The sequence below is a fragment of the Phyllostomus hastatus genome, unplaced genomic scaffold, assembly GCF_019186645.2.
Source record: "Phyllostomus hastatus isolate PE091 unplaced genomic scaffold, TTU_PhHast_1.1 phas_contig_58, whole genome shotgun sequence".
Lineage (NCBI taxonomy): Eukaryota > Metazoa > Chordata > Mammalia > Chiroptera > Phyllostomidae > Phyllostomus > Phyllostomus hastatus.
In genome coordinates, this window is record NW_025333916.1 from 26,114,403 (window position 1) to 26,138,776 (window position 24,374).

The 24,374-nt window shown below is 42.2% G+C and overlaps 1 protein-coding gene across 7 annotated transcripts in view; it reads right to left on the minus strand.

Moving 5' to 3' along the window:
- MAST4 (microtubule associated serine/threonine kinase family member 4) overlaps positions 1 to 24,374 on the minus strand; it is a 527,976-nt gene that overhangs the window by 137,728 nt on the left and 365,874 nt on the right. The window contains exon 1 of one of the 7 annotated variants that reach the window (XM_045848315.1): positions 21,391 to 21,853. The exons of 5 other annotated variants lie outside the window; for them this stretch is intronic. In XM_045848315.1, coding sequence (XP_045704271.1) covers positions 21,391 to 21,482 — 92 coding nt within the window. In that variant the 5' untranslated portion in view covers positions 21,483 to 21,853. Of the gene's footprint in view, positions 1 to 21,390; positions 21,854 to 24,374 lie in introns of those variants that run through there. One more of the 7 variants, XM_045848316.1, reaches the window with a different exon arrangement.

Sequence of the window (24,374 nt, forward strand, 5' to 3'; positions counted from 1 at the left end):
GACTCTGATTCCAGCTTCCTATCTAATTTGGTAGAGGATCTTTTAACCTGAAAATGATTCCACGTTTACAAAGCATGCTTATGGTTGCATGAATTACCTTTCCCAAGCAGATGGACAAATCAAATCTCAATGCTTCATTCCATTGCCAGGTCTACTAGGTTAAAAGTTTGTACCCAAATTAACATGGAGGCAATTTTTTAATACAACTGCAAAGTCAAAAAGAATCCTCTTTTCCACTGGAAACTAATATTGTGAGATGATGTTATTTTTATAAATGGGCAAGTGGTGTGACATTTAAAAGCATTCATAGTTCTCTTTCTTTCCCAAAAATATTCTCTAAAAGATACAAAGTTGAAGGTGGTAGGCAGGTAATTAGAAGGAATGGCTGCCATTTTCTGAATTTCGAGGATCAGTTTGGCTTGCCATTCTCACTCAGAATATATACAGGCCTTCATTATTAACACACTTACAAACTCTAGGAAAGAAGACGACTTTAAGACTAGTAAATGAGAAGTGCTTTATCACAATTATTCCTTAACGTCTTCTTATTACAAAGATCTTCCTTTCCGGCTGGACAATACAATCCAAGCCAGTAAGCAGGTAGGTGAGCAGACGATCTTTGTATGTCCATGGCCATATTTAATCAGAGGAACACGTGGTTATGACAAAGAGATGGTGATGCTCTGATGGCAAGATGATGAGACACAGGCTCCTCTAATGTAAGTCAAGGCCACAACTTACTACACACAGAGCAGGGGACACAGCCATACTTCCACAAGCTCTGGCTTTAGGTCCTGCCAAAGGCAAATGACCAGGGCGATGATCAACACTCTCATGTTGTCGTTGTTTGATTTAACACACTGGGGCTTTCCTAGCTCCATAAGTTACAGAAGTAACTGATGAAAAGCCTGCACATTTCTCACTGCTTACTTCCCAGCTTGCTTCCCAGGTGAATCAAAGGTTATTTTTTTGGCATCAGATATGCGTAACTCTGCCAGGCCGTAAAGTCAGTGTTCTGATAAATTTGAGAGGCCATCTGGGTCAGCCTTTTTCTGTTCTACTACAGTGTCTGAGCTGCCAGGGATGACAGTGAGCTTCTGGTCCAGCTAGCCCTAACCTAGAGTCCATGGACATCTGAGGGGTCTATGAACAGAATTTACTAGGTCTATGAGCTAACCACAAATGGAAATGTATCATTTCCTGCATATACATTCACAGTACTAGCAGTCCTTTGGAATTTGTCACCAATGGGAATGACATATATTTTCATATCATGTTATAGTTGGTGCAGATATAATATAAATTATGTATACTCATTATCACTTCAAAATTATGGTAGTTAACTAGATCTGCCTCTAGCTCTTGATATCTGATGTGCTAATAAAGCCTCACTTATATCACAATTTTTTAAATGTGTTAATGGTCATTTCAATATAACTGATTTCCTTTCTCATCCTACATATTTTATTTTATGCAATTTAAAATAATATTCTGAAAAGTAGTCCACAGGCTTCGCCATACTCCCATGGAATCCATGATTCTAAAGCACACAGGTGAGCAGTGGCGGGCCACGGAGTCTTGCCAATGCCGCACAACTGGTCAGTTCCAGCAACGCGACTAGAAACAAGATCCCCTTGTCCTACTTCAGGGCCCCTTTCATTATATTTCATGGCTTTGCTGACCCTAGCAAAGAAAAAAATTGTAGAAGATCCCCAAAAGCAAGATCAGGTAACGCAGGCACGTTCCAGGTGCTGTTGAAGGGGCTGGGCTCTGATCTCCATCATCCCTTCCCTCTGACACTCACTCACTGTCATCGGCACCTGTGGGACCACAAGGTTCTTCTTTCAAGGCCTCCAATGGGCAGTTTAGATGTTGATAAGTATGCCATAAAATTTAAATATTGAAGAAACAGAGAACAAGTTTACCAAATTAACATCAAAGGGGATTGTTCTCAACTGCTCCAAAGAGTATTTAAACATTACTTAGGATAAAGATCCTAATTCTTAAAAATCTTTCCCACTAGTCACAGAAAGGCAAGAAAGAAAAAATATGAGTGAAAATAAAAGACCTGGATCACTTCACACTCATTAGGATAACAACTATTAAAAGAAAGAAAGAAGAGAAAACAGTAAGTATTAGTGAGGGTGTGGAGAAACTGGAACCCCTGTACACTGCCAGTGTCAAGTGAAAATGATGCAGCTCCTATACAAAAACAGTATAGCAGTTCCTCAAAAATGTAAAAACAGAATTTCCATATGATCCAGCAACTCCCTTTCTGGGTAAACACTAAAAGAATTGAAAACAGGGACTCAAAAAGATGTTTATAGATCTGCCCTGGCTGGCATAGCTCAGTGGATTGAGTGCGGGCTGGGAACCAAAGTGTCCCAGGTTCAATTCCCAGTCAGGGTACATGCCTGGGTTGCAGGCCATGACCCCCAGCAACATTGATGTTTCTCTCTCTCGTTATGCCCCCCTCCCTTCCCTCTCTAAAAAATAAATAAATAAAAATCTTTAAAAAGAAGAGATTTATAGATCTATGTTCATAGCAGCATTATTCGCAATAGCCAAAAGGCGAAAGCAACCCATGTGCCCCTCAGTGGATGAACAGGTTAGCAAACTGTGGTATACACGTATGTGTATGTGGAATATTACTCAGCTTTGAAAAGAAAATTCAGACACATGCTATAACATGAACGAACCTTGTGGACATTATGCTAAGTGAAATAAGCTAGTCACAAAAACCAAATAGTCTATGACTTCATTTACATGAGTCATCAAATTCATAGAGACAGAAAGTAAATGGTGGTTGCCAGGGGCTGAGGGAGGGAGCAACAGGTCAGTGCTGTTTGATGTGTACAGAGGTTCGATTTTATAGGATGAACTGGGTTCCAGAGGCTGGGTGCACAGTGATGTGAATGCATTTAACACTGCTGAAACGCATCCTCGCAAAACAGGGAAGACAGTGAATTTTATGGTATGTGTATTTTATCACAATGAAAAAATTTTTTAAATCCCATAAAATAAATAAACCAAAGGCTTGCCTGAACGGAGAAGAGATGGACCAATGATCAGAATTTTTTTTAAAAAATGAATGCACAGAATGTTAAGGAGGCATATTTATGCTACATTTGTTAAACTGTCTTTCAAATACTCAAAATATCACTAGGCATAATTATTCCAACATCCCGCTCTGCCCTCATAAGTTTATAAATAATTCAGAACAAAACTACTCTTATCTCAAATGAGTTTAAGCTATCTGGGTTAGGAGAATCTGTTCTTAGTCTTCTATCAACCTTCACTCTAATCCACAAAGGAGTTGGGTTTTGTCTGTGTCTGAATATTAAAACCTAGAATTCATGAATAGATGTCTCACTTTGATTCTCCATTGCCACCTATCTAGAGGGCGGGCCACCTTCTTGTAAGGCCTTTAAGTTATGGGAATCTGGGAACTTTGACTTCATTGCTCATAGAGTCCTTTACAGAGGCAGCTTGGAAAGACCAAAGTGTGGTCACGTGCTACCACGTAATTATAGGCTTCCCAAAGATTCTCCTTACAAATGTCTAACTAGGTCAAGGCCCACAGACTCCAGTGTGCTTGGGAAAGATGAGGGATATTCTCTCAAAGCCAATGCTACCAGGGAGCAAGTTTTTCTAACTCCTTTACCTACGTATCTTCTCCAGAAACTGAAGTCATACCTTTCAGGGTGGGTTGAAACTAAGCAAGAAAAAGAATATATATACAATGGGACAAATAACACAGAAAACTGATAAATTTGTAAGAATGCCTACTGAACACTGTTCAAAGAAAGCATTCACTAGAATCCTCACTCTCCTCAAAGGGTATCTCTAAATGAGCGTGGTCCTTGCTCCACCCAGCTTAGTCACCACACCCTTTCTGTGCCATCTACAAGGTGGCATTCAGATGACTCTTTGTGTTCATTGACAGCATTACTCACACTAAAAGAAAGATATGGCTATTTGTCATTGGTAATTTGTAAGCTTGCCAAATACTAGATGAGGGCAGGCAGTAACATCAAACTCAAAAAAGGCTAGTGTCACCCAGGGTCACAACACGTAGACTCAATCTTATGTCACACACACAAATCAGATCAATTGAAAATGGAAAAGTATAATACATTAGACAAACAGTTCCAAACCTTGATAAAAGCAGATCCTGAAGTATGCATGAACAACAATTTGCATTTAGTAATGTTTCCTATTCGAACACTAAATGTTTTGAGGGGAAAAAAAGCAAGTAAAAATATCCCATTGTTTTCTTGAAGTATCAGTAACAGTGCAGTGCAAGTTCAGAGCACTAATACAGCCCCAGGAGTTATTTGCCTGTAAAACACCATCCTTTATCCTACACCCAATCCCTGCTTCCTACCGCCCTCCATTTCCCAAGTTCTGCAGGAGAGATTTTTATTCTTTCAGAAGCTTTTCATCCTAAGGCACATGCAATGTTCATTCCAGACTTGAATCTGATGATGATGTACCCTCCTGTCATTTTTCTTTTTTTGCTGGAGAAAATATGGAACACCAGACTGCCAATCTAGCAATAACGTATCATGCAACACGAGAGTCACAAACTTGGAAGGAACCTCAAGTAGACATAAGAGCTACTTGGCATTAGGTATCAAGATTCATAAACATGTTCACGTCACTTTGGCCTAGAAATCTCTATTCTGGGAATTCATCCTAAGGAAACAGTTCCAAAAGACAGAAAAAGCTATATGCATGAATATGCTCGCTGTGGAGTGCTTTCATTCAATAAACCTTTATTAAGTGTCTATTATGTGCCAGGCGCTATGCTGGCATGAAGTCTCCGCCTCAAGACATTCGCAGTCAGCTGGGGATTCAGACGAGTGCACAGAAAATTGCAGCATGGTGGGGTAAACGACAAAAGGCCTGTGCAGAAAGCACTAGAAACCCTGAAAAGTGCTGGAAGAGAAGGGCAACAAGAAAGAGTCAAGGAAGACTTTCCAAAACTTTAGGTAACACTTTTATAATTTCTTCATGGCATTCTTTTTAAAGTCACAAGCTAATGTTAAAATATATTTTTAATCCCTTTATTATTCAGAGAAAAATCCCTCAATACCGCTTAAAAAATGAAAAAATAACAAGCAAGCATGACTGTCCTCTCCCAGCTCTCGGAAGCCCCCAAAGTCCTCATTGGGCTCATCCCACCAGTCTCTTCCGCTCTCTTCCATTTCACTAGACACTGGGCTGTCCCTAATCAAACCTGCTGAGGAACTCTGAGTACTTTTGGCTTAAAATACAAAACAAAGAAAAACTGTATCCCTCCTTTGAGAACTTTCTCTTTCAAATGACCCAGAGTCACTTCAGAAAACTCCCGCTCTTAAGATTTCAGAAAGTCCTTTGCTAAACATGGTATGGAATGTGTAATAATAGTTTTTAGTGTACTTAGACGTGAAAACAATCCCAAGTTTAGGGGGCTGTGTTGGGAAGCTTTTGAAGTATAGATTAGATATACCTAGTACTATTTAGTGAGATACAATCTAAACTAAATTGAGTGATGTTGCAAACAGAATCGCATGCCTGTGCTCACTCGCGGATTAGAGCAAGTTCTATTCCTGTAGCACACACAGCACCCAATTCAAGTCAAGACTCGCTGCATGTCAGGCTGCTGGCGTCATGGAAAGGCCTCTCTCAGAGTGTTCTGTCTTGTGTCACGGCTCACGGCTTTGGCCACCCTCCAGCAGTGGCCAGGGGCTTTAGAAGGGTTACGAGAGAAGGCCACAGTTGAACTACTTTTCTTTAAAGAGTGCCTTAAAAGTATGATTAAACCTGAAATAATCAAAGGGAAGAAGGTAAAATGAACAATTATTAAGTGCCTATATTCACTAGGCATTGCCCCAGGTCCTGGGCTGGCAAAGTCTTTTTGTGCAGGGCCCTACAGCACTAGTTCTAGGTTGGCAGGCCAAAGTCTCACGTTACAACTACTGGATCCTGCTACTGCAGCCCAAGCAGCCACAGATAATTCCTAAAGGAACTGGTGGGGCTGCGTTCTAATAAAGCTTTATGTACAAAAACAGGTGGCAGGCCATATCTGGCCTGTTGGCTATAGTTTGCCTACCCTTGACCTAAAGGCTTCACAATTTATCTTCCTTAAGTCACAGAAAAAGGTATGCTGGTTATTTTTCCTACCTAAATGTGGGAAAACCAAGTGTCAGCAGTAATGTGACCTGCCAACGCCACATGTCCAGTGTGTTCCAGAGACAGGACTCCAACCGAGGTGTGCCTGAATCTAAAGTCTGAACTCAGCGAACTAAGTGAACTGAATAGATTGTTGACTACAGATGGAGAGAAGTCAACGTGAACAAAAGAAAAAAGTGACAAGTCTAAGCCCTTCCTCTTAGTTAATATCAATGAATCTACTAAGCCCATCTATGACAAAAATATGGGAGGCATAAAAAATGCTGGTAAACAGGGTTACAGGAGAAACGCCACTCCTAAAAAAAGTTTACAGAATATACAGGCAAACCTATCATGTGATCACTCTCCTAGAATTCTATCACTTCCTCAGATCACCCCTATTGACATTCATATATTTAGTAATCCATTCCTCCCAGGCCCAGAGTACACTATGTAAGTGCTTAACTAAGGATGTGGCACGTGTCCTTCAGGAACTTTAAGAGAACTGGAGGCAACACATAGACAAACCATTACCCTCCGATCTGAACTGCCACTCGAATGTGTTTCAGAAACTACAAGGGTAATGTGCCTGAAACTCACGGGAGAATAGGCAATAAATATGTATGCTGCTTCTCCTAGCTGAACCTTATTCAAGATTCTCATTCCTTTTATTCCCCTTGAGAGATCAAAGGTTCTATTTTTACCAAGGTTGTCCTAATTTGGAACCTGAAAACCAGGTTCCAAGTTCACCCAGGTTCCAAGTTGTTTACCAGCTTGAAACTTTAGCACCTAAATATTAATTTCCTCATCTTACAATAAGGGAGTTCAACTAGATGTTTCTGAAAGTCTCTTCCAAGTGAAGCCTTCTATGAATCAGTTTTTAATCTATGATTCTGTATGACCAACATTCAAAAAAATACAACTACTCTGAACGAAACTTAGATATCCACAGATTTTAACACATGGCATAGGGTTCTTTAAATCTTTATAGTAAGAAAAAGTTTCAATTATTAAAACTATCTCCCCTAAAAAGAAGAAAGTATCACTTACAGAGCTACATGATTATTTTTGAAAATTAAATGGTGGTGGTCCCCAAAGGGCCCAGAGGAAAGGAAGATGTTGGGCAGACGCATTCACTGTTCCCCGTGGAGAAGAAAACACGTCTACCCCTTACAAAAACATATTAAGTGGTCTGCCATCTGGTAAACATGCTCACATACATAAGGGGTAAAGTTTAGCTCTTGAGGTTTAACTAAAATTTAAGCCTGTGGGGAGATGGTCATTGGAATCTTTCCAAATTAGTATTTTTAAAGGGAACATTTCAAGAGAGATCTGAATACAGGTGGAGAACAGCAGCACCTAAAGTGTGACACCACCCAGGTGACATCACCAGCGCCAGCGGCCTCGCCCTCAATGCTAAGGAAAGGGCTGGCAGTGGACACTGACAGCACCGCACGGCGAGGCTGGGCCTCAGCTCCCAGAGCCCGAGTTCAGATGCTTTCCCACACCCTACAAGTGACTCCCCCGCACCTCCTTGCACATTACAGGTATTTTTCAAAATTCCTAGAAATCGTGCCATTGTAAAGCTAGGTATTTAGAGAATCCCTTTAAGGGAAAAAAGCTGCTCGTAAAACAGGAAATACAAAATGTGAGTTTTGTGGTAGGTATGCACATGTGTGTGAACACATTTGCCCAGAAAAAAAACCTTGGAAGGGTAACCCCGTTTTTAAATAGTGGTAATGTTTCAGTACTAGAATCTGGGGTGATTTTTTTCTTTATGGTTGATTATATTTTCTTCATTCTTGATCATGTGTTATGTTTAAATTTTATTCTAAAAGCTATTATAGCAAATAAGGTATCTTGAACTTATCTTTAAATAAAATACATGTTTTGTTCTTTCTTCATTTGCATTTAAAAATTCCAAGATCCCTTCTGGATCTCTACATTTATTTTCCAGTCTCCATAATCCATGTTTTCCACTATATGCCTTCCAGATCTTCCAACTCATGGCCCTGCTTCCTTCACCAATAACAACAACCCCAAATTATTTTAATGATTTCCTGCTTCTCATATTTGTTTACCTGTTTTTTTACAACTTCTTCACCTAGGCAATATCAAGGAGGCTCTTATATGTTAATGATGGATCACCCAATTTAGGTGGTTTCTACTTTTCTTTGAAATATCTCATTCCAGTGCATTTCCCTGGTACCTGTTCGACCCTATCAACCATGTAAACACACTGCACGTTAAACATCTTCCTCATCAAAAGAGTTTTAAAAAGATGGCACCATGTAATATGGTATCCTAGCTGGGATTCTGGAACAGAAAAAGGACATGAGAGAAAAACTAATCAAATTCTAATAAAATAGGAGCTAATTATTTTTTAAAGGGATTGGGGAGAGCAAAACAAAACTTTTTATTCTAATCCTATATCAGCATTATCAAACAATTAAAAACACCTAAAACTTTTTGAGATGGTGGAAATGGCCTGTATCTTAACTGTGGTAGTAGTTATTTAACAGTATTTATGAAAACTCATAAACCTGTACAACGAGAAAGGATAGTTTAACTGTATGGAAATTGTAACTCGATAAACTATGTTCGGAAAACAAGACAAAACAGACCTAGCTGCCTGGACTTCCATTTTTAAAAGTGAGCCAAGAGAAGTAGTCAGCCCTCATCAGGAGGAATGTGAAGCAGTCCTGGGCCTGGAGTAGTGGCTATGAAAGGCACTTTGAGCTGTGACAAAGCCCCTGAGGAGAAGGGTTCTTTCACTTCAGAAAGGGGCAGCTCTTCCTCCACAGCAGCTCACATACTGTACCGCTAAGAGGTGGGCGGAGAAGGGTTTCTGTAGTGTAGAGAATGCCAGACATAGTATCTGTGCCTTTGCATATTGTACCTTCTGTACACCTTCTCCTCATACAGCTGTTTTGGGTATAACAAAGCATTACTTCCTAGTGTTCCACAATGACTTTCCCAGAAGAAAGATGTACCACCTGAGTGGCACCAGTGCACCTCTTTAAAAACGTAGTTAACATCCACATAACTCAAGAGGAATTATTATATTTTTAAAAGGTAAAGAAAAAGGCTTGTAACTAATTCATCCCTAAAATCTCCCAACAGATCTTCTGTGGCAATCACACTGTACCGCCATATAAGATGCAAGAACTTATTGCCCTTCTATGACATGACCTACATTCCCTAGCACAAGATTATCAAGGACTTCGAGATGTGTACAGAATAGATGCACTCATGTGACTGCACAGGACTTCATAATACACACAGGGAAATCTCAGAAGAAAAAGCATGGGTGTCATGGGGCACTATCCATTCAAACGGCCTGTAGGGTAGCAGTTGGTCAGAGCTTCATCACAAGTAAAACCTCAATTTTAAAAGCACAAGCCCACTTGAATACCATTATAAACTGTGATACTTTAAGATGAGAAAATTATAGGAGAATACATATGAAATTTCCATTCATGGGAAAGAGAATCAGCAGGTGGCGATTTTAAAACAAAGTAAATCCACTTCTATTTTTCACTCTCTTCCCTCAGACAGAGGGGGCATTTCTATAGCAAAGATCAATATTATCAGGATTCTATGCTCAACAAATACATTTGAATTGCTAGGAGGCTTCTGTACTATAAAAATTAAGATGGTAAAATCATACTTTACAAATATTACTTTAAATAATTAGAATATTGCTGGAGCTGTATTTTCTTTGGAGACAGGACACTAAAGTTTTATCCAGATTCACCACTTACTACTGATGAGATCTGGGGACAGTTAACTTAATTTTTCTGTGCCTCAGTTTGTTCCATCTGTATAACACATATTATAGACAGGCTTAAATGAGACAACATACACCAAACTGCCTCAATAGACATTCTCCTTCTACCTTCTCCTAAGCTGATGTTGGTAGAACTACCGGTTATCACACATTACTATAATTCTATCTACATTGCTTTCTAACATGATTAGACTAAGCTACTTAAAGAAAAGGATCATGCCATACATATCTTTCTTTCCTAGGTGATAATCATAGCTCTGGTCACAAAAAGGTAATGATAAATATTTGGTACATATATGAATAAATGAGGTGATTCAATAAATCCCCAGGCCTTATCCACACCAAACACAGTCAAATGAAGTTACTAGGCTATCAGATTGCAGAGGGTGATTCAGGCTCATCCACAAGCCACGAAGCAGGAAAAGGGTCACACAAAGATTCGTGACTCATATATAACCCCCGTAGGTATTTTTAAATGTAATCAACTTCCCATGTTTCTGAGGTGAGTCCCCCAGATCTTGACTCTTGGTTTTTCTATTTTTGGACCAGTTTGCAATCATTTGACTCCTCTTCAGTGTATTTAATGCAGCCAGAAGGAACTGGAAGAGGAGCTACATGGCCTTTAGGGCTGGGGCTCCCCCCTCCCGATCTAATCCTTAAGGTGTCTTAAGAAATGCTATGACAAGAAGGCAAAGCAAAACCAACACAAAACAAAGCCAAAATCACTGTGGTCCAATAGGCCTTAACAAAGAGTTTAAGATATATACACACCTGGAACTTCCCGACAAAATCCATAAATGTTGGGCCATGAATCCCCTCCAAACATGTTAGTTTCTATGAAATAGATTTGAAATCAAACCTGTTAAGTGGCTGAAGAAACAGCTACAAGCCACTGCCTGCAGGACACACCTAAAAGAACGGAAGATTTGAAAGACGAAGGTTCTTTCCTCTGCTCCAGGCTGGGCATGGCTTACATGGGAACTAGAAAACTGGCTCCAAAGGAGAACTATAATCTTTTTGGAACAATAGGTCATGACGAGCTTCCTTAATGCCAAAATAAGTGTTAAACAGTGACTTCTGCTAACTGAAAGAAAGAGTAAAGGGCATATATATTTACTCTGGCTTGAATACAACATTTTTGAATGTGTCTATCAGTGCCAAAAGTCAGAACCCTTTACTTCATGGATTTTAAACCCGGGACCCATTCCACAGAATGTTTGTATTTCCTAGGAACGACATCTAAAATTTGCTCATATTAATATCTAACCAGCTCAATTATCTGTACCTTTTGACCTCTAAAGTCTGGTGTGAGATGGTAGACTGATTTTAAGGTTAAATCTCAAAAGGTAAGACCAACCACAATTTCCCTTGTTTCCTTTAAGAAGCCATCAAATGATAAGTAATCAATCTCAATTTCAAAGATAACTGAAGTCTCTCTATCATAAAGACATCTTGGCACTGGCCGTGCTGGTAAAATGGTGATCCAAGAACTGGACTGAAGAAAGCAGAGCTCTGACCTTGTTGTATCTGGATTTCTATGTTAAGAAGGCTTTTAAAATCCACTACTTACTCTTCATCCTAAAAACCCTAGATTTCCAAGACTAATTTATCAGAAATTGACAGAAGACATCTATTGAGAAGGAACACCACATACAAATTTTACAGTTTGCATAGTAAAAATATGGCAATATTTATTCCTTACTAACTTTGTGGTACAAACACCTAACGCCAGACATCAAAACCTAAAACATATAGGGACTTATACTTTATAAGCATAAACCTCATTTTGTAGAACACATAACAAGAACTATGACCTAAAGCACACTGAACTATCCTAATACTCTACCTGTCCCTACCACTGGCCACCATGGCCATTTGAAATCAAAGATTAAAAAATTCCCTTGCTTAAGGATCTATCATTTATGGAAAATGCAAATTCATAATCATCCATTCAACCTAGTGAGTCTGGTGATTGCCTGTCAGCTGTCTTGCCACCTGCTTGCCCTTTCAAGTGCCTCAGCAAGCACAGGTTCATTTTACAATGAACCATTTTTGGATTAGCAAATAATTTGTGTTAATCCGGATGGGCACTAGAATGAAGAATAGCAAATGGATAAAACTAATCCTCACACGAAAAAAAAAATCTATCTTTCAGTATCTCCAATGTTCAGTGCTTAACCTAGAGTAATTTACTTGGAAAAGGCTTTGATTTTGTATCAAAAGTCTTGCGATAAGCCAAGTGAAAGTAATATTTTTACAGGAATTATATGTCAAGTCCAAGATCAACAAGTCATTCCAAATCAGACTTAAGAAATAACATTACCTAATAGTCACTTAAGAGCTATTGTTTTACATTAACAAAGGTTTCATTTACCCTATTTCCTAGAGTGCTCTATTCAGCTAGCAGTTTTTCCCATGACAAACATACTTTTTTCCTTTAACCCCTCCATAAACCTATAAAAGGCAAACATTTAATAATTATAAATTCTAATTTAAAGATACCCATCATATAACATTTTGAATGATATGAATGTTAAAGGGACATAGGTGATTTTATGCAAGTTACAAGTTTGGTGATTTTTATGCAAGTTACAAATTCAGTGATTTTCTTTGGGTTTAGTAACTAAGGAATCTGACAGTGGCTAGATGATATTCTAATAGAGACTCCCAAGAGAAAAATGCAGCAAGGTCAAAGATAGGGTCCTGAGACATCACCACGCACTGTAAATATTTAAAACTTGAAGGGAGGAGGGGAGAGCTGGGGGCGGGGTGGGCCAGGATGTAGGGTAAAGGACAGAAAACTGTACTTGAACAACAATTAAAATTTTTTAAAAAAGAAAGAAAAGAAAAAGAAAATAAATGAATATTGCCTGAGGGGGGGGGCGGGACTTGAAAAAAGCACAGCTAAGACAGCTTCAACAAACACTCATTCTGCACAATGAGCCTGCTGACTCCCATCAGTTTTCTTCCCTCTGTGACCCCGTGACTCCAGGAGACCCCAGCAAATTTCACTAGTTCTTCATTCTGTCCACCCAGGTGACTCACTCAGAACCTAATACATTACCCTTCAAAAGATACCTGCAACTTGAACTTCCTGCCAGGTGAGAAAGTTTCCAGGGACATGGAGCTGCTTCTTACCTGTAAAGAGCTAAAAGCTTACTTGAGAACTTCAGAATGTACATGGTGGTTGACCTACCATACGTCAAGATCTGGACTCTGCCCTTGATTTTGCCTAAAGTTACAGTCTCCTAAGGGACCCCAAACTCTAACAAAACCAAAGTCACTGATAAATGTCAAACCACACAATCAGCAGAAGTAGAAAGTCCCAGGGTTCTAGAATAAAGTGAACAATGGGAGATCTTAAGGTAAGAGACAAACATTAATGACAGTCTATTCTTTTTACCAATCTATTTTACCTTCAAAAGCAGATCAAAGTCTAAATTCTCTCCTTGGGCCATTTTTCTTTAAAACAAAACAATGTGATGCTTCAGTTTGATATGAGAATAATTACCTTCCCTAATAAGCATGTCCAACAGCTATTAGTGTAGCTAAAACTCCCACAGGTCCTCTCATTCTGTTAATCAGGTTTAAGGTCAACATTATCAGAATTTACAGCCAAGTTCACAAGGGAACTTTCCTAATTACCAAGATAGAGAAAAAGAAAATAAAGTACCAGACCAACAAGTATTAACAACAATGTGAACTCTTAGACATTACTCTAGTTATATAATGTGCCCCTTTTCACAAGAAACAAATTTGCTACTATATGGCCAAGACTTCTGCTGATGGAGATTGACTTTGCTTTGAATAAATGGCTTTATTCACACCCTGGGCCTACTTTCATCCAGGTAGCCCCAGGACCATTTTAATAACTTGTCTCTACTATTTAACTTTCAAAAGGATTATTACTCAGTTACCATGATGTCACTCCCAAATGACTAGGTTATAAGTAGTAAAGACAGCTCAGATTGATAGAGCTTGGTGGGTGCTCACCCACCCTGGAGATGGGTGCACATGGAGGGAGGTGCCGGATTAGGGTCACCAGTCTTCATCTCCCTGAGAAACCAGCCTCCTTCTACTTTGACCAACACAAGGAGGTTATCTCCCAAATTATTCAGAACAAGTCCCATGCCACAGGCCATCTTCATCTTCACATAGGGACTCATATGATTTCTCAAAACTGGCATCTGCCAGTTTCAGTCCAGAAGGCACACAGTCTCTGTCTTAAGGCTAAAAATTCCTCTGTTTCAAATACATTACTTAGGGTTCTGATAACAGGATAGATGTGTAATAGTTTCAGTCCTGAAGGCAGATAGTTTCTATCTTAAGGCTAAAAATTCCTCTTAAGGAATTCATCTTAGGGCTAAAAATTCCTGTTTCAAATACATTACTTAGGCTTCTGATAATGGGGTAAATGTGTAAGAGAAGCAAACAAAGCCATAATAGCACAGAATGTTCTACCCCCTCCCAGTGAACTCACTGATGCACGCCCCCGCTCCTGTGCTGGTCAGTTAGAGCAATGAGTAGCTCCCTGCCTGCCCATGGAGCAGAGGCACCATGTTTTTTAACAAACTTCTTTCAAAATCTACTTTTTGCACTCTCACCTCTCTTTCTTTCTCTATCTGTATCTCTCATTAACTTCCTCCTCCCTTCCTTTCTGCCTCCCCCTTCTGCACAGAAGACCTACACAGTCAAGGGGCAAAACAAACTATCTGTAATCTCTTGTAAACTGCACACTACAGGCTAAAAGCAACATGTTCAAAGTGTGCATTGGCTTGCTCATGTCCTTTGCACGTGGTAAGCTTTAATGGTGCGTGGAGCACACAGCCTGAGAACACATGGCTCTGCGGTGAGCCAGCCAGGCTCCCCACGGAAATCACGCAGCTTGCTGCAGCAGCTCTTGGCCTGGGGTTTCACTCAGCTCTTCCAGAGGAGTTTCCCCAAGTTCAGCGGAGAGGATTCATAAGTGACCCCTCATGGAATATTACAAATGCTAGAGCCGACTATGACAGAAGGATTGAAGGGTGAGCCCGGCAGTGACAGGCAGCCTGTCCTGCCTCTGGAAAGTACAGTCTAGGGCATGAATAAAGGAAAAGGATGAAAGAAAGCAGTTATGAAACAGGCCTGGGCAAAGCAGGCTGAGAAAATGGGCAGAGAGGCTCAGGGAGGGGCAGAGCCTGCAGGTCAGGCATGGAGGGGATAAGAGGAGCAGCAGCGAGGGCTGTGGAAGAGGCTATGGTTTCCAGCCACCTGTGGAAGAGGCTAAGACAGGCAGGGTACATTTCCCAGGCTCAGGAGGAGACACTTCCCAGGCTCTGGAGGAGACAGAGTGGCGGTGGGTGGAGGCTAGAGCCACTCAGGGCCAGGCCTTTAAAGAAAGAGAAACTTCAACTGTAAACACGTTAGAAAGCAGATCCTCATAAGGCTGTGGAAACAATTTGAGCTCCCAGAGAGGAGGTGAAAAGGAAACTGTCATAGCCTATTTGGGCCATGAGGCAAAGTGAGCAACAGTGAGTAAGGGGATATGATTCAGAGAAGAGGGCTGACCGGCCAGCTGTGAGTGTGCAGAGGCTATGGGACACAATGATGTGTCAGCGCTGTATTTGGCTACCCACAGAGTGGTTACCACCCAAGGTCTCCGATTCCTCACTTCGCTACTGTCTTCTGGCTGGCCACCTCCCTACACCCACCCCACTCCACCACTCTGCTGCTGGTGTTCATGCCGAAGTCATCATGCCTTCCCAGTTGTTGTCAGATACGATGCCCAGGTTCCTTCCAGCTCTCTGTGGAGTGGCGGTGTTGACCATTCTCTTGGAACCCCTGTGAGAACATGCTGCTGGCTTCCTTCCTTCTTACAGGACTCTTCTCCCAGTTACCTTTTCTGTACCTGTCTGCCTCTCTGCCCATTCCTTAAATGAGGCATCTCTAGTTCTCCCGCAGATTCATCCAAGGTATTTCTCAGGCAGTCCCAGGGATGACTCCCAAGACTATTATTTCTGGCCCAACCTTCCTAAGTGCCCTGGACGTACACATCCAACTGCCTGCCTGGGGCTCACTCTTTCCTGCCTGAGAGCCTTTACCATTCTCAGATGCCTGCCCCCCAAACTCTTTCCTCAGAAGGCTCTTTCTTGTCCTTTCGGTCTCCCCTTAAATAATACCTCCTTAAAAGTCCTTCTCTGACCACATTATCTAAAGCAGCCTCCCACACTGTCAGTTCTCAGCTCACCTTCAGAATACTGACCACCATTTGACAATGGACTCACTTGGATGCTTGCTCATGGTGTGGCCCAAGCATCTCTGTCCTGTCCACCACTATATCCCTTGCCCAGCACTGGACATTCAGCCAGATACTGGCTGAATGAATGCATCAACGCACCACGGTAATCAGCTCCCAATAGATGCTCAGTAAATGTGGGTTAACTGAGCTTCTCAGGGTGCGAGGGGTGAGAACACATTCCTGTGTCTTCCCCTCCCCCACTCTTATCTGTACAGGTGCTTCCTCCATCTCACTGGTTCCTGAAGTCAACAACCCTGGGGCCACTGTGAAATCTTTCCCTATCCCTTTGAGCCAAAGGCTCATCAACTTCTATCAGTTTGGTATCCTTAGTATCTGTCAAAGGCATAATCTCACCACATTTTTGCTCAGGCCTGCAGAACCCTTTAGATAGGCTACTGCAATAACTCGTTACCTGGTTTCTAGGTCTCACCTCCACTCCCAGACCTAAGCTCCCACAAACCCCACTGCTCTCTCCCACTGGGTATGTGCTGCCGCAGTGAGCCCTCTCCCCCACTGGATGAAGGCCACGCTCCCACAAATACCAAGAGCTTCAACTCTCCTCCTCAGCCTCATCGCCCACTACTCGTCTCCTTATTGTAATGATAACACAAATGTTAATAACTAGAATTTATTAAGAGCTTTTATGTGTCAGTCATTGAATTAGGCATTGATATCTATGGACACATTTGAATCTTCACAATAATCTTATATTTACTTTGTTCCTATGTTATAGATGGAGCGACTTAAGTCCAAAGACATTAACTTACTCAGTATCATTCAAACCCAGGTGAACTGGCTTCAGATCAAACCTCTTAACCATTTTGCTATATTATATCACCTCTTCAAATGTCTTGCTTCAGCAAGACTGAGTTATGCCTCTGGTTCTTTATGCTCCAGCAATACTGAGTTATGTATAGTCAGTCCCTTGAACTCTGTGATGCCAAGGCCACTATGCCTTCGTACACACCACTTCTCTTGCTCCTTGGGAAGACCGTTCCTTCTGTCTGATAAAGACCAACCTATCCTCCAAAATCTCCCTGAGGTGTTTGTTATGTTTTGTATGTGGTGTGTCTCCTGGCTCCTTGAAACCAAAGCCACTCTTACCTACTGAACACTCCTATGGCTTATGTGTGCCTTGTAAATACTTCTCTGCACCCTAGTTTGCAATGATTCATGGGCATATCTTCACTGAAGGCAAGCCTGGGGCTTTCAGCTTTGGGTCGCAGAGCCCAGGCACACAAGAGACGCTCAATAAACAAGGACTTAACTGGGCTTCCCATCAAAGGGGTGAGTTCAAGTTCACTAATATTTGACACGTTAGGTCAGGAGAGAAGTGTATTCTTCATACTTTTCAAAAACATATATGCATGAGCAAAACAAAAAGAAAAACTCACCAAACACTATAGTTGTTTCTGAAGGGAAAATGCAGTATATGTAAAATTTCAACATAATCTGACAACTACAGCAGTTACTTGAAGATCCCTAAATGTACCTTCTGTTCAGAGCAACTGCTGAGTAATGTGAATTCAGGGTGGGAAAAGGGGAGGGGAGACGTTTGCCCTAAGGGTTCTCAAAAATATAAAAATATTTTTAAAGATGCACTCAAAATTATCTACTGAGTCACACACTGCCCACAGGTGTTGGTTTAGATCATTGAGGTTTGGAGATGATCACTTAAACCCAATGAAAGAAAACATGACAGATTTCTAGCCATTAAAATAAAAAATCAAGCATCTTCTAGATCCACTAGCATGTAATTTAGCAAAACTAAAGGTGAGCCTCAAAACCGAGTAGCAACATCTAGAAAACAATGGGAGCCCTTCTTTACACTGAGGCACAGAGTTGTAGGTACAAGAAGCTTGATCGCTTCCCCACCATGTTTCTACTCTAACAAGCAAAGAAAAGATGTGGTCGACATAAGTGGTAACATAAAGCAGGCAAACTCATTTCTATTCTAAGATGTGACGGGTTCTTCAAGTGAACGGAATATCCACAGACTGATGAAGTTGGCAGTCTCTGAAACACGCAATTACTACTTCAGTTTAAAACAACAAATGTTGGTTGACATAATCTGTCCACTCAGCCTAGATTTCTGTCCCTCAAAGCAGCAGGTCATCACCAGTTGTATAGAGACTGCCTTGAGGAAATGAGAGAGGGGGAGAAAAGTGCAAAGCCCGTCATAAAAAAGAGACTGCTTCCAATGGAACACGGAAGCTTTACACCAAAACAGCAAAGTCAATGTCCATCCAGACCACCCAATGTCTGCTAAGCTCAAGGCAGAAAGTAATGATGGAAACAATATACCATTTTGGGGACACAGCACAAGGGGCCCAGGCTTTGACTTCATCAGTACTGTGTACGAGTCTAGGCCTGGGAGTTAAGTTTCTAGGCATCTTTTCCCAAGAATTCAGGGAGTTACAGGCCCAGGTAGGGCTCTGAGTTGGAAGGAAAACCTTTAAAGTTTTCCTGTGAGAGGAGAAGCCCTCAAACCAGTGTCATGCTGCACTGGCAAGGCAAATGTGATGTGGCAATGCAAGGTCTTCCATGAGGACAGTTTCTCCCATAACACACATTTAAGAATAGAGTCTGAAACCATTCACCTCTCTTTCTTTCATCTAAGAGGTACACACATCTTATCCCTAGGAGCCCTAAGGTGCTCATTCACAGGCTCAAAGCCAGATTTTACTCTTTGACAGACATAAGAAGCTGATATTAAAGGTTAAAGTGAAGTTTTCTGAATTACAATGTTAGTCAGAACAAGTTGCTGGGATAAAATATGCAAAATGAACAGAAGTCAGTGAATGTGCAGAAAAGAAGGTAGGCTTGGGAAGGAGAGATGTTGCGACGACTAAAGCAATTCCAGCTGAGGGCAAGGGCCAGGCATCCTCACCAGGACACTGGGCACGCCCTCAGTGAGGCTGGTGAAAAGAGAGGACATCGTGGGATCCGAGAGGTCTTTCTGAAAGGGAACCTGACCGGCCGCATAAGGAACAGGGTTAATGTGGGCCTTGGAGGAGGAGGCAGGATCTAGAGCAGTTATGGGAGGTCACAGAAGGGGAAGAGTCACACTGTAAGCATATGCTCCATGTCCTCAGGGAAGGTCACCTAGCTGGAATTGATCACCGTATAATGAGAGAATGCAACCGCTACACACACTGCCCTGGGGACGAGGACAGCTGCCCTTCATCTTCCTGAATCTACATAACAAACATAAAGTGATGCTGGCCTTTTGAGACCGACAATAAGCAGAGGTATGTACAGATGATCTTCAGGACACATACTTTCAACTCTGTGAAGCCTGAAGTCCCCAGTAACAAACAGGCTATGACAAGCACTACTGTTAGAAGGTAGAAAAGAAAACCCTCCTCCTTTGGTTTCACTCGACTGAAGATACGAGGTCAGGACTTGGGGTGTGGAGACAGCCGCCTGCCCCTTACTCTCCAGTTTTGCAGGGAAGAACCCAGGCTGCTTTAGAATCTAGGCCCTCTGCCAGCGTGAGCTTCTGAATTGGAGTGTTCTGGGCTGGAGAGATAGTGCCCTAAGGCTGAGGTCAGGCCAGCCTGAGAATTCTTCATGCATTTGACTGGCTCAGTAATACTATCAACAGGTAGGTAAGGGAAAGAAGGGTGCTAACTGCCTTTCAGGTTTAGACACACGGGTGCAATGCCACTGCAGACTTATCTCTGCAAGAACTGGCTCCAGGTGAGAGGAGAGGCTGCATGGCAGCCAGGATTACACCACTCACACATATTCAAGGCCTCCTGACCAACTGAAGGGGTAAGAAGTACAAGAGTTACTGCCTGGAGGAGTAGTGGCCTTGTTCATGTACAGCATGCATCTCTTCAACTGATTCATACGCATGGATGACACAGCTTGAACAAAAACGACCGATACCAGAAGACTGTCTCTGAAGATATATAGAACGAAAAAAAAAAAAAAAAACATAGCCGCCTATTTAAAAGGCACAACTTTAGAATCTAGTATGGTTTAGTGGTACCAACACTGTTCAAGTTGCATGAGGAGGTAATTATGACCTAAATCTCTCTCTCTTGCACACACAAACACACACACTTGTGTTTGCTTGATCTATGTATACATGCAAATGTATAAATAGGGTGTGAGTATTCCAGGATGCTTCTGAAATGTAAGAAGTGCCAGTGGAAAATTTAAAAAAAAAAACTACTAAGTTCTCCCAAGTATTATGTGACAAAAAGTTACAGGTGTAATGAAACAAAATGGACCATTTTTTTCTGTGTTCTTTAAACACTGCAGTACACAGATTATGAAGCTCCAGATCTGATAGCCTGCATCCTGTTTATTTGACTGCACGGTTGCTCTCATGCATGCTCACGTGTATGTGCAAGGCAAGTTTTGAAGAAAAACAAAGAGTCTGTATTTCCACAATTCAGAGGGTGTGTGCCTCAAAAACCACAACGCCCCTTTCTGTGTTGGACATGAAGGTGGAGAGAGGAGAACCAGCTCCTTTAAAATCATGTTCTCCCAGGCCAGTGCCAGCAACTCATTCTTAACTGCCTTTCACGTGTGGCGTGAGCTTCGTCTTGATTTTAAAAGTCTTTTTTCCTCCCACCTATTCTGTCAACTGTATGTTACTAAATGAAAAGGCCAGCTTTGGATTAGAAACAAATGTCAGCAAGCCAGTGGAAAAAACAAAATGGCAAAGTTATGCAGACCTGGCTCTTTACGCAGACAATTCAAAACAGGATACCTTGAACTATCTTTGTAGAGTAGTACATCTGCATCTTATAAAGGTCATGTATTTCATAGAGGGGACACCTGAAAGGCTCTACAAAGAGAAGTAGAAGCCCTGATGTCTGGGTGAATGAAATGGATAAACAAGATCAGATCAAAGAGACAGACTGAGACAAAGTATCTGCCCCCCCTCCCCTTTCCTCTCCCCACCATACGCAATTCAACCTCGTATTATCCACATTTCAAAAGAATAAGCCTCAGAAGCACATTCATCAGGATCCCCGGGAAATCCACACAGAGGAGAGAACTCCTGAAACAGTGTCCCCCTGGCTGGGTATAAACTTTTCAAACTGTCACCCCATAAACAAAACCCCGGTTTCTAAGGCAGCTTAGACCGTCCAGCTGCCTCCGAAGCCAACGCTTTCCCTTTCCAGGCAAAGGAGCCCCACGTTTTTACCTTTGTGTTCGCCGCAGCCTGTTCCCACTCCTCAAATGAGGCAAAGTAAAGTTTGAAAGCACAGTCCAAAAATTGGGGTCAGACATATCCATTCCTTTCTCTCTTCAATTCACTGCGGGTTCAAGGCCATAAGACCAAAACGGAGAGAAGTGGGGGGAAATAATCCCGATTATCTACTCACACCCTGCAGAGGACGCGTGCTGCGAACTGTGATCTCGAGAACAACTTGGAGTAGGTGTGAGAAGCACCCGTCCCAGCCTTTCATTAGCACACAGCCATTCCTCCAGGGTTCGGGAAACTTATTTCCTCTCGGGTTTGCCCTCTCCCGGCCAGCCTCTGCCAGCTACAAACAGTAATTACAAGAGTTGGGCCGCGCGTTCTGCTCAAAACGCTGTCTGGGTGCGATTCGGTCCAAGGCACTTTGTCATCTCTTTGGCAGATACCATTCGCAGCTCCGGGGGAGGGGGGGAGACGACTATTTTAAGTCTTCGGTTCCGGGAGGCTGTTGCCTATCAGCAAACCATTCGACATCCGAACATGCCCAGTGTTGAGTTTCCTTTTGGTATCTACATACAAGGAAAAGAATTTCCCTGAAAAAGCTCCTCTTCTGCTCCCCCTCCCCCAAGAAAGGGAAACGTAAAAGCACTTTTACGAGACTGGCCTGTTGGCGGACTTGCACGGGACACCTTTGTGTCGCCTCCCGGTCCGGCGCTGACCGGGAGTGGGCGGGGGTCCGTCCCTCCCACCACCGCCCCCCCCCCAAGCCCGTTGCTCCCTGGAGGAGCGGGGCCTCACGGGAAACGGGGGCTCACTGCGACCTGGGTGGGGGCCGAGGGAGCCTGGCCGAGGATGGGACACTGGAGCATCTCTCGGCCGCGCCCCCGGCCCGAAGCCCCAAATGGATCATTCCCCCTAAATAAATAAATAAGTCCAGCGCCGCTCCCGAAGCGCGGGGGTGAAGTGCGCTGCGCACACCTGATGGCCAACCCGTGACTCACTGCGGAATGGATCACCATTGAAACGCCACGAGGAAGTCAGTCCTGCCCCACCGAGACGCTGGGTGCTGGGTAGGAAAATCACGCCGTGGGCTGCGACGCTTACCTGGTAAACTAAATTTATGAGTTACATGCATTTGATGGATTACCACAGAGCACACCTGTTTGGCTTCAAAGGGCAAGGCCTTATTTAGAAAATGCTCAGCCACCATGATTAAAGACACTACCTGCATTTATTTAACAAATGCTAGAATTATTTTCCTTCCAAGTGCCTTGGAGCTTGAATGGAAGGAATGAAGGGGAGGTTGAATCAATGTCATTGTCGCTCATTTTGAAGAAGGGCACGTTTCCAAGTAGATCCTGAAACCGACCAATGCTTGTGTAAAAGCATATAAAGAAAAAAATGGAATTTAAATTAGTTGCCTTAAATTTGATGCAATATGGCAAGAGACGCTAATATGTTTTTTTAATTAAGCAAAAATAACTTGTAAAAAAGTCTCAGTTCACCCAGTAAGTACTGGGAAAAAACTTGCTGACAGAAATAAGAGGGTTACAAGAACAGGGTGGGGGACACCTTCAACGGACAAGGAAGACAGTAAACAAGGGACAGGAGTTCTCTTTGGGATCAACTTTATCTAGCTTGTAATCGACAGAAGTATTTCTGCCTCAGGGACTCAAGGGATGAGGGTAATACTCTGGTACAGGGCTGTCTTGTACATTACCTCCTCAAATTCCTACCGCATTCCTTGAAATCCACAGTCAGACAAAGAATCCAATATTTTCTCAATTTTACAAGACATAAAATACACTTTACCAGATACTTTTGGGCTTGGTCCACTATTTTTCCCCCATACTAATCCATTTCTTCTTAGTGGGAATGTTTTTACGTATTTTAAAAGTTTGCTTTAAAGGCTGACACAAAGATAGTGCCCATGTTCCAGGGCCGAGTTTCCTGCCCTCAGCGCTGCTGACCTTGTAGGCTGGGCAATTCCTTGAGAGCTGTCTTGAGCATCGAGGATGGTCAGCAGCATCCCTGACCTCCACCTGCTAGGTTTCAGTTTTGACTATCAAAAATGTCTCCAGACATTGCCAAATGCTCCTGGGGCAGGGGCGGCACCAAAATTACCCCTAGTTGAGAACCTCTAATCTAGATAAAAGCTCCCTCTGAGAAAGGTGGCATAGGGCCTCGGTTAAGAGTAAAAATCTTGGGTTTGAATTCTGGACCCAATCATCAGTGAGACCTTAGGCAAATCACTTAACCTCTGCCCATTTTCCCCCTTTTCATGGGGTCTGTGATAGCACCAACCTTTAAGAGGCTGGCCTGTGTAAATGAGATGACACACATAAGCCGCTGCAAGCAGAGTCTAGAACACACTTCACATAAACGTCAGCACTATGCAGAAGCTAAAAGAATAATGCACTGAGAGATGGAAGACTGGGACGAGGGTACCCCACACCATGCCCTGTATTTTCATGGTGCCTTGAACATTCCTCTACCAAGCTGCTTGTCACACTGAATTATAACTGACTGTTTACTGCTATCTTTCTTCCCTTATTAGTCTGTGAGTTCCTCAGGGGTAAAATGATGTTTTATTGATCTTTATATTTTCAAAATCTGACAGTTCCTGATTTATACAACCATTTAATAAGTGCTTTTTGAGGGGTGATGCTTCAGATGCTCATGTATCTATTTTTTCTCTTAAAATGCCTCCAAATTATTGGTATTATAGGTCAGTTGATTTTCTCAAACAATCTCAAATTCTTGAGAACCCCAAGAGGATATTTTTAAATTGTAAAGACATTCTCTTGTTGACTCACTTTTATCTACATTCTATAACTGGGAACAGATGTGCTAGTATTCTTCAGTCTTCACATGGCTCTAAGAAATGTCACAACCAAATCCTAGGGAAACTCTCTTTGAATCCCCCCACCCCCCATCCCCAATGGTATGACCAGGGAATGATTTTTGTGCTCACTTTTAGGTATCCC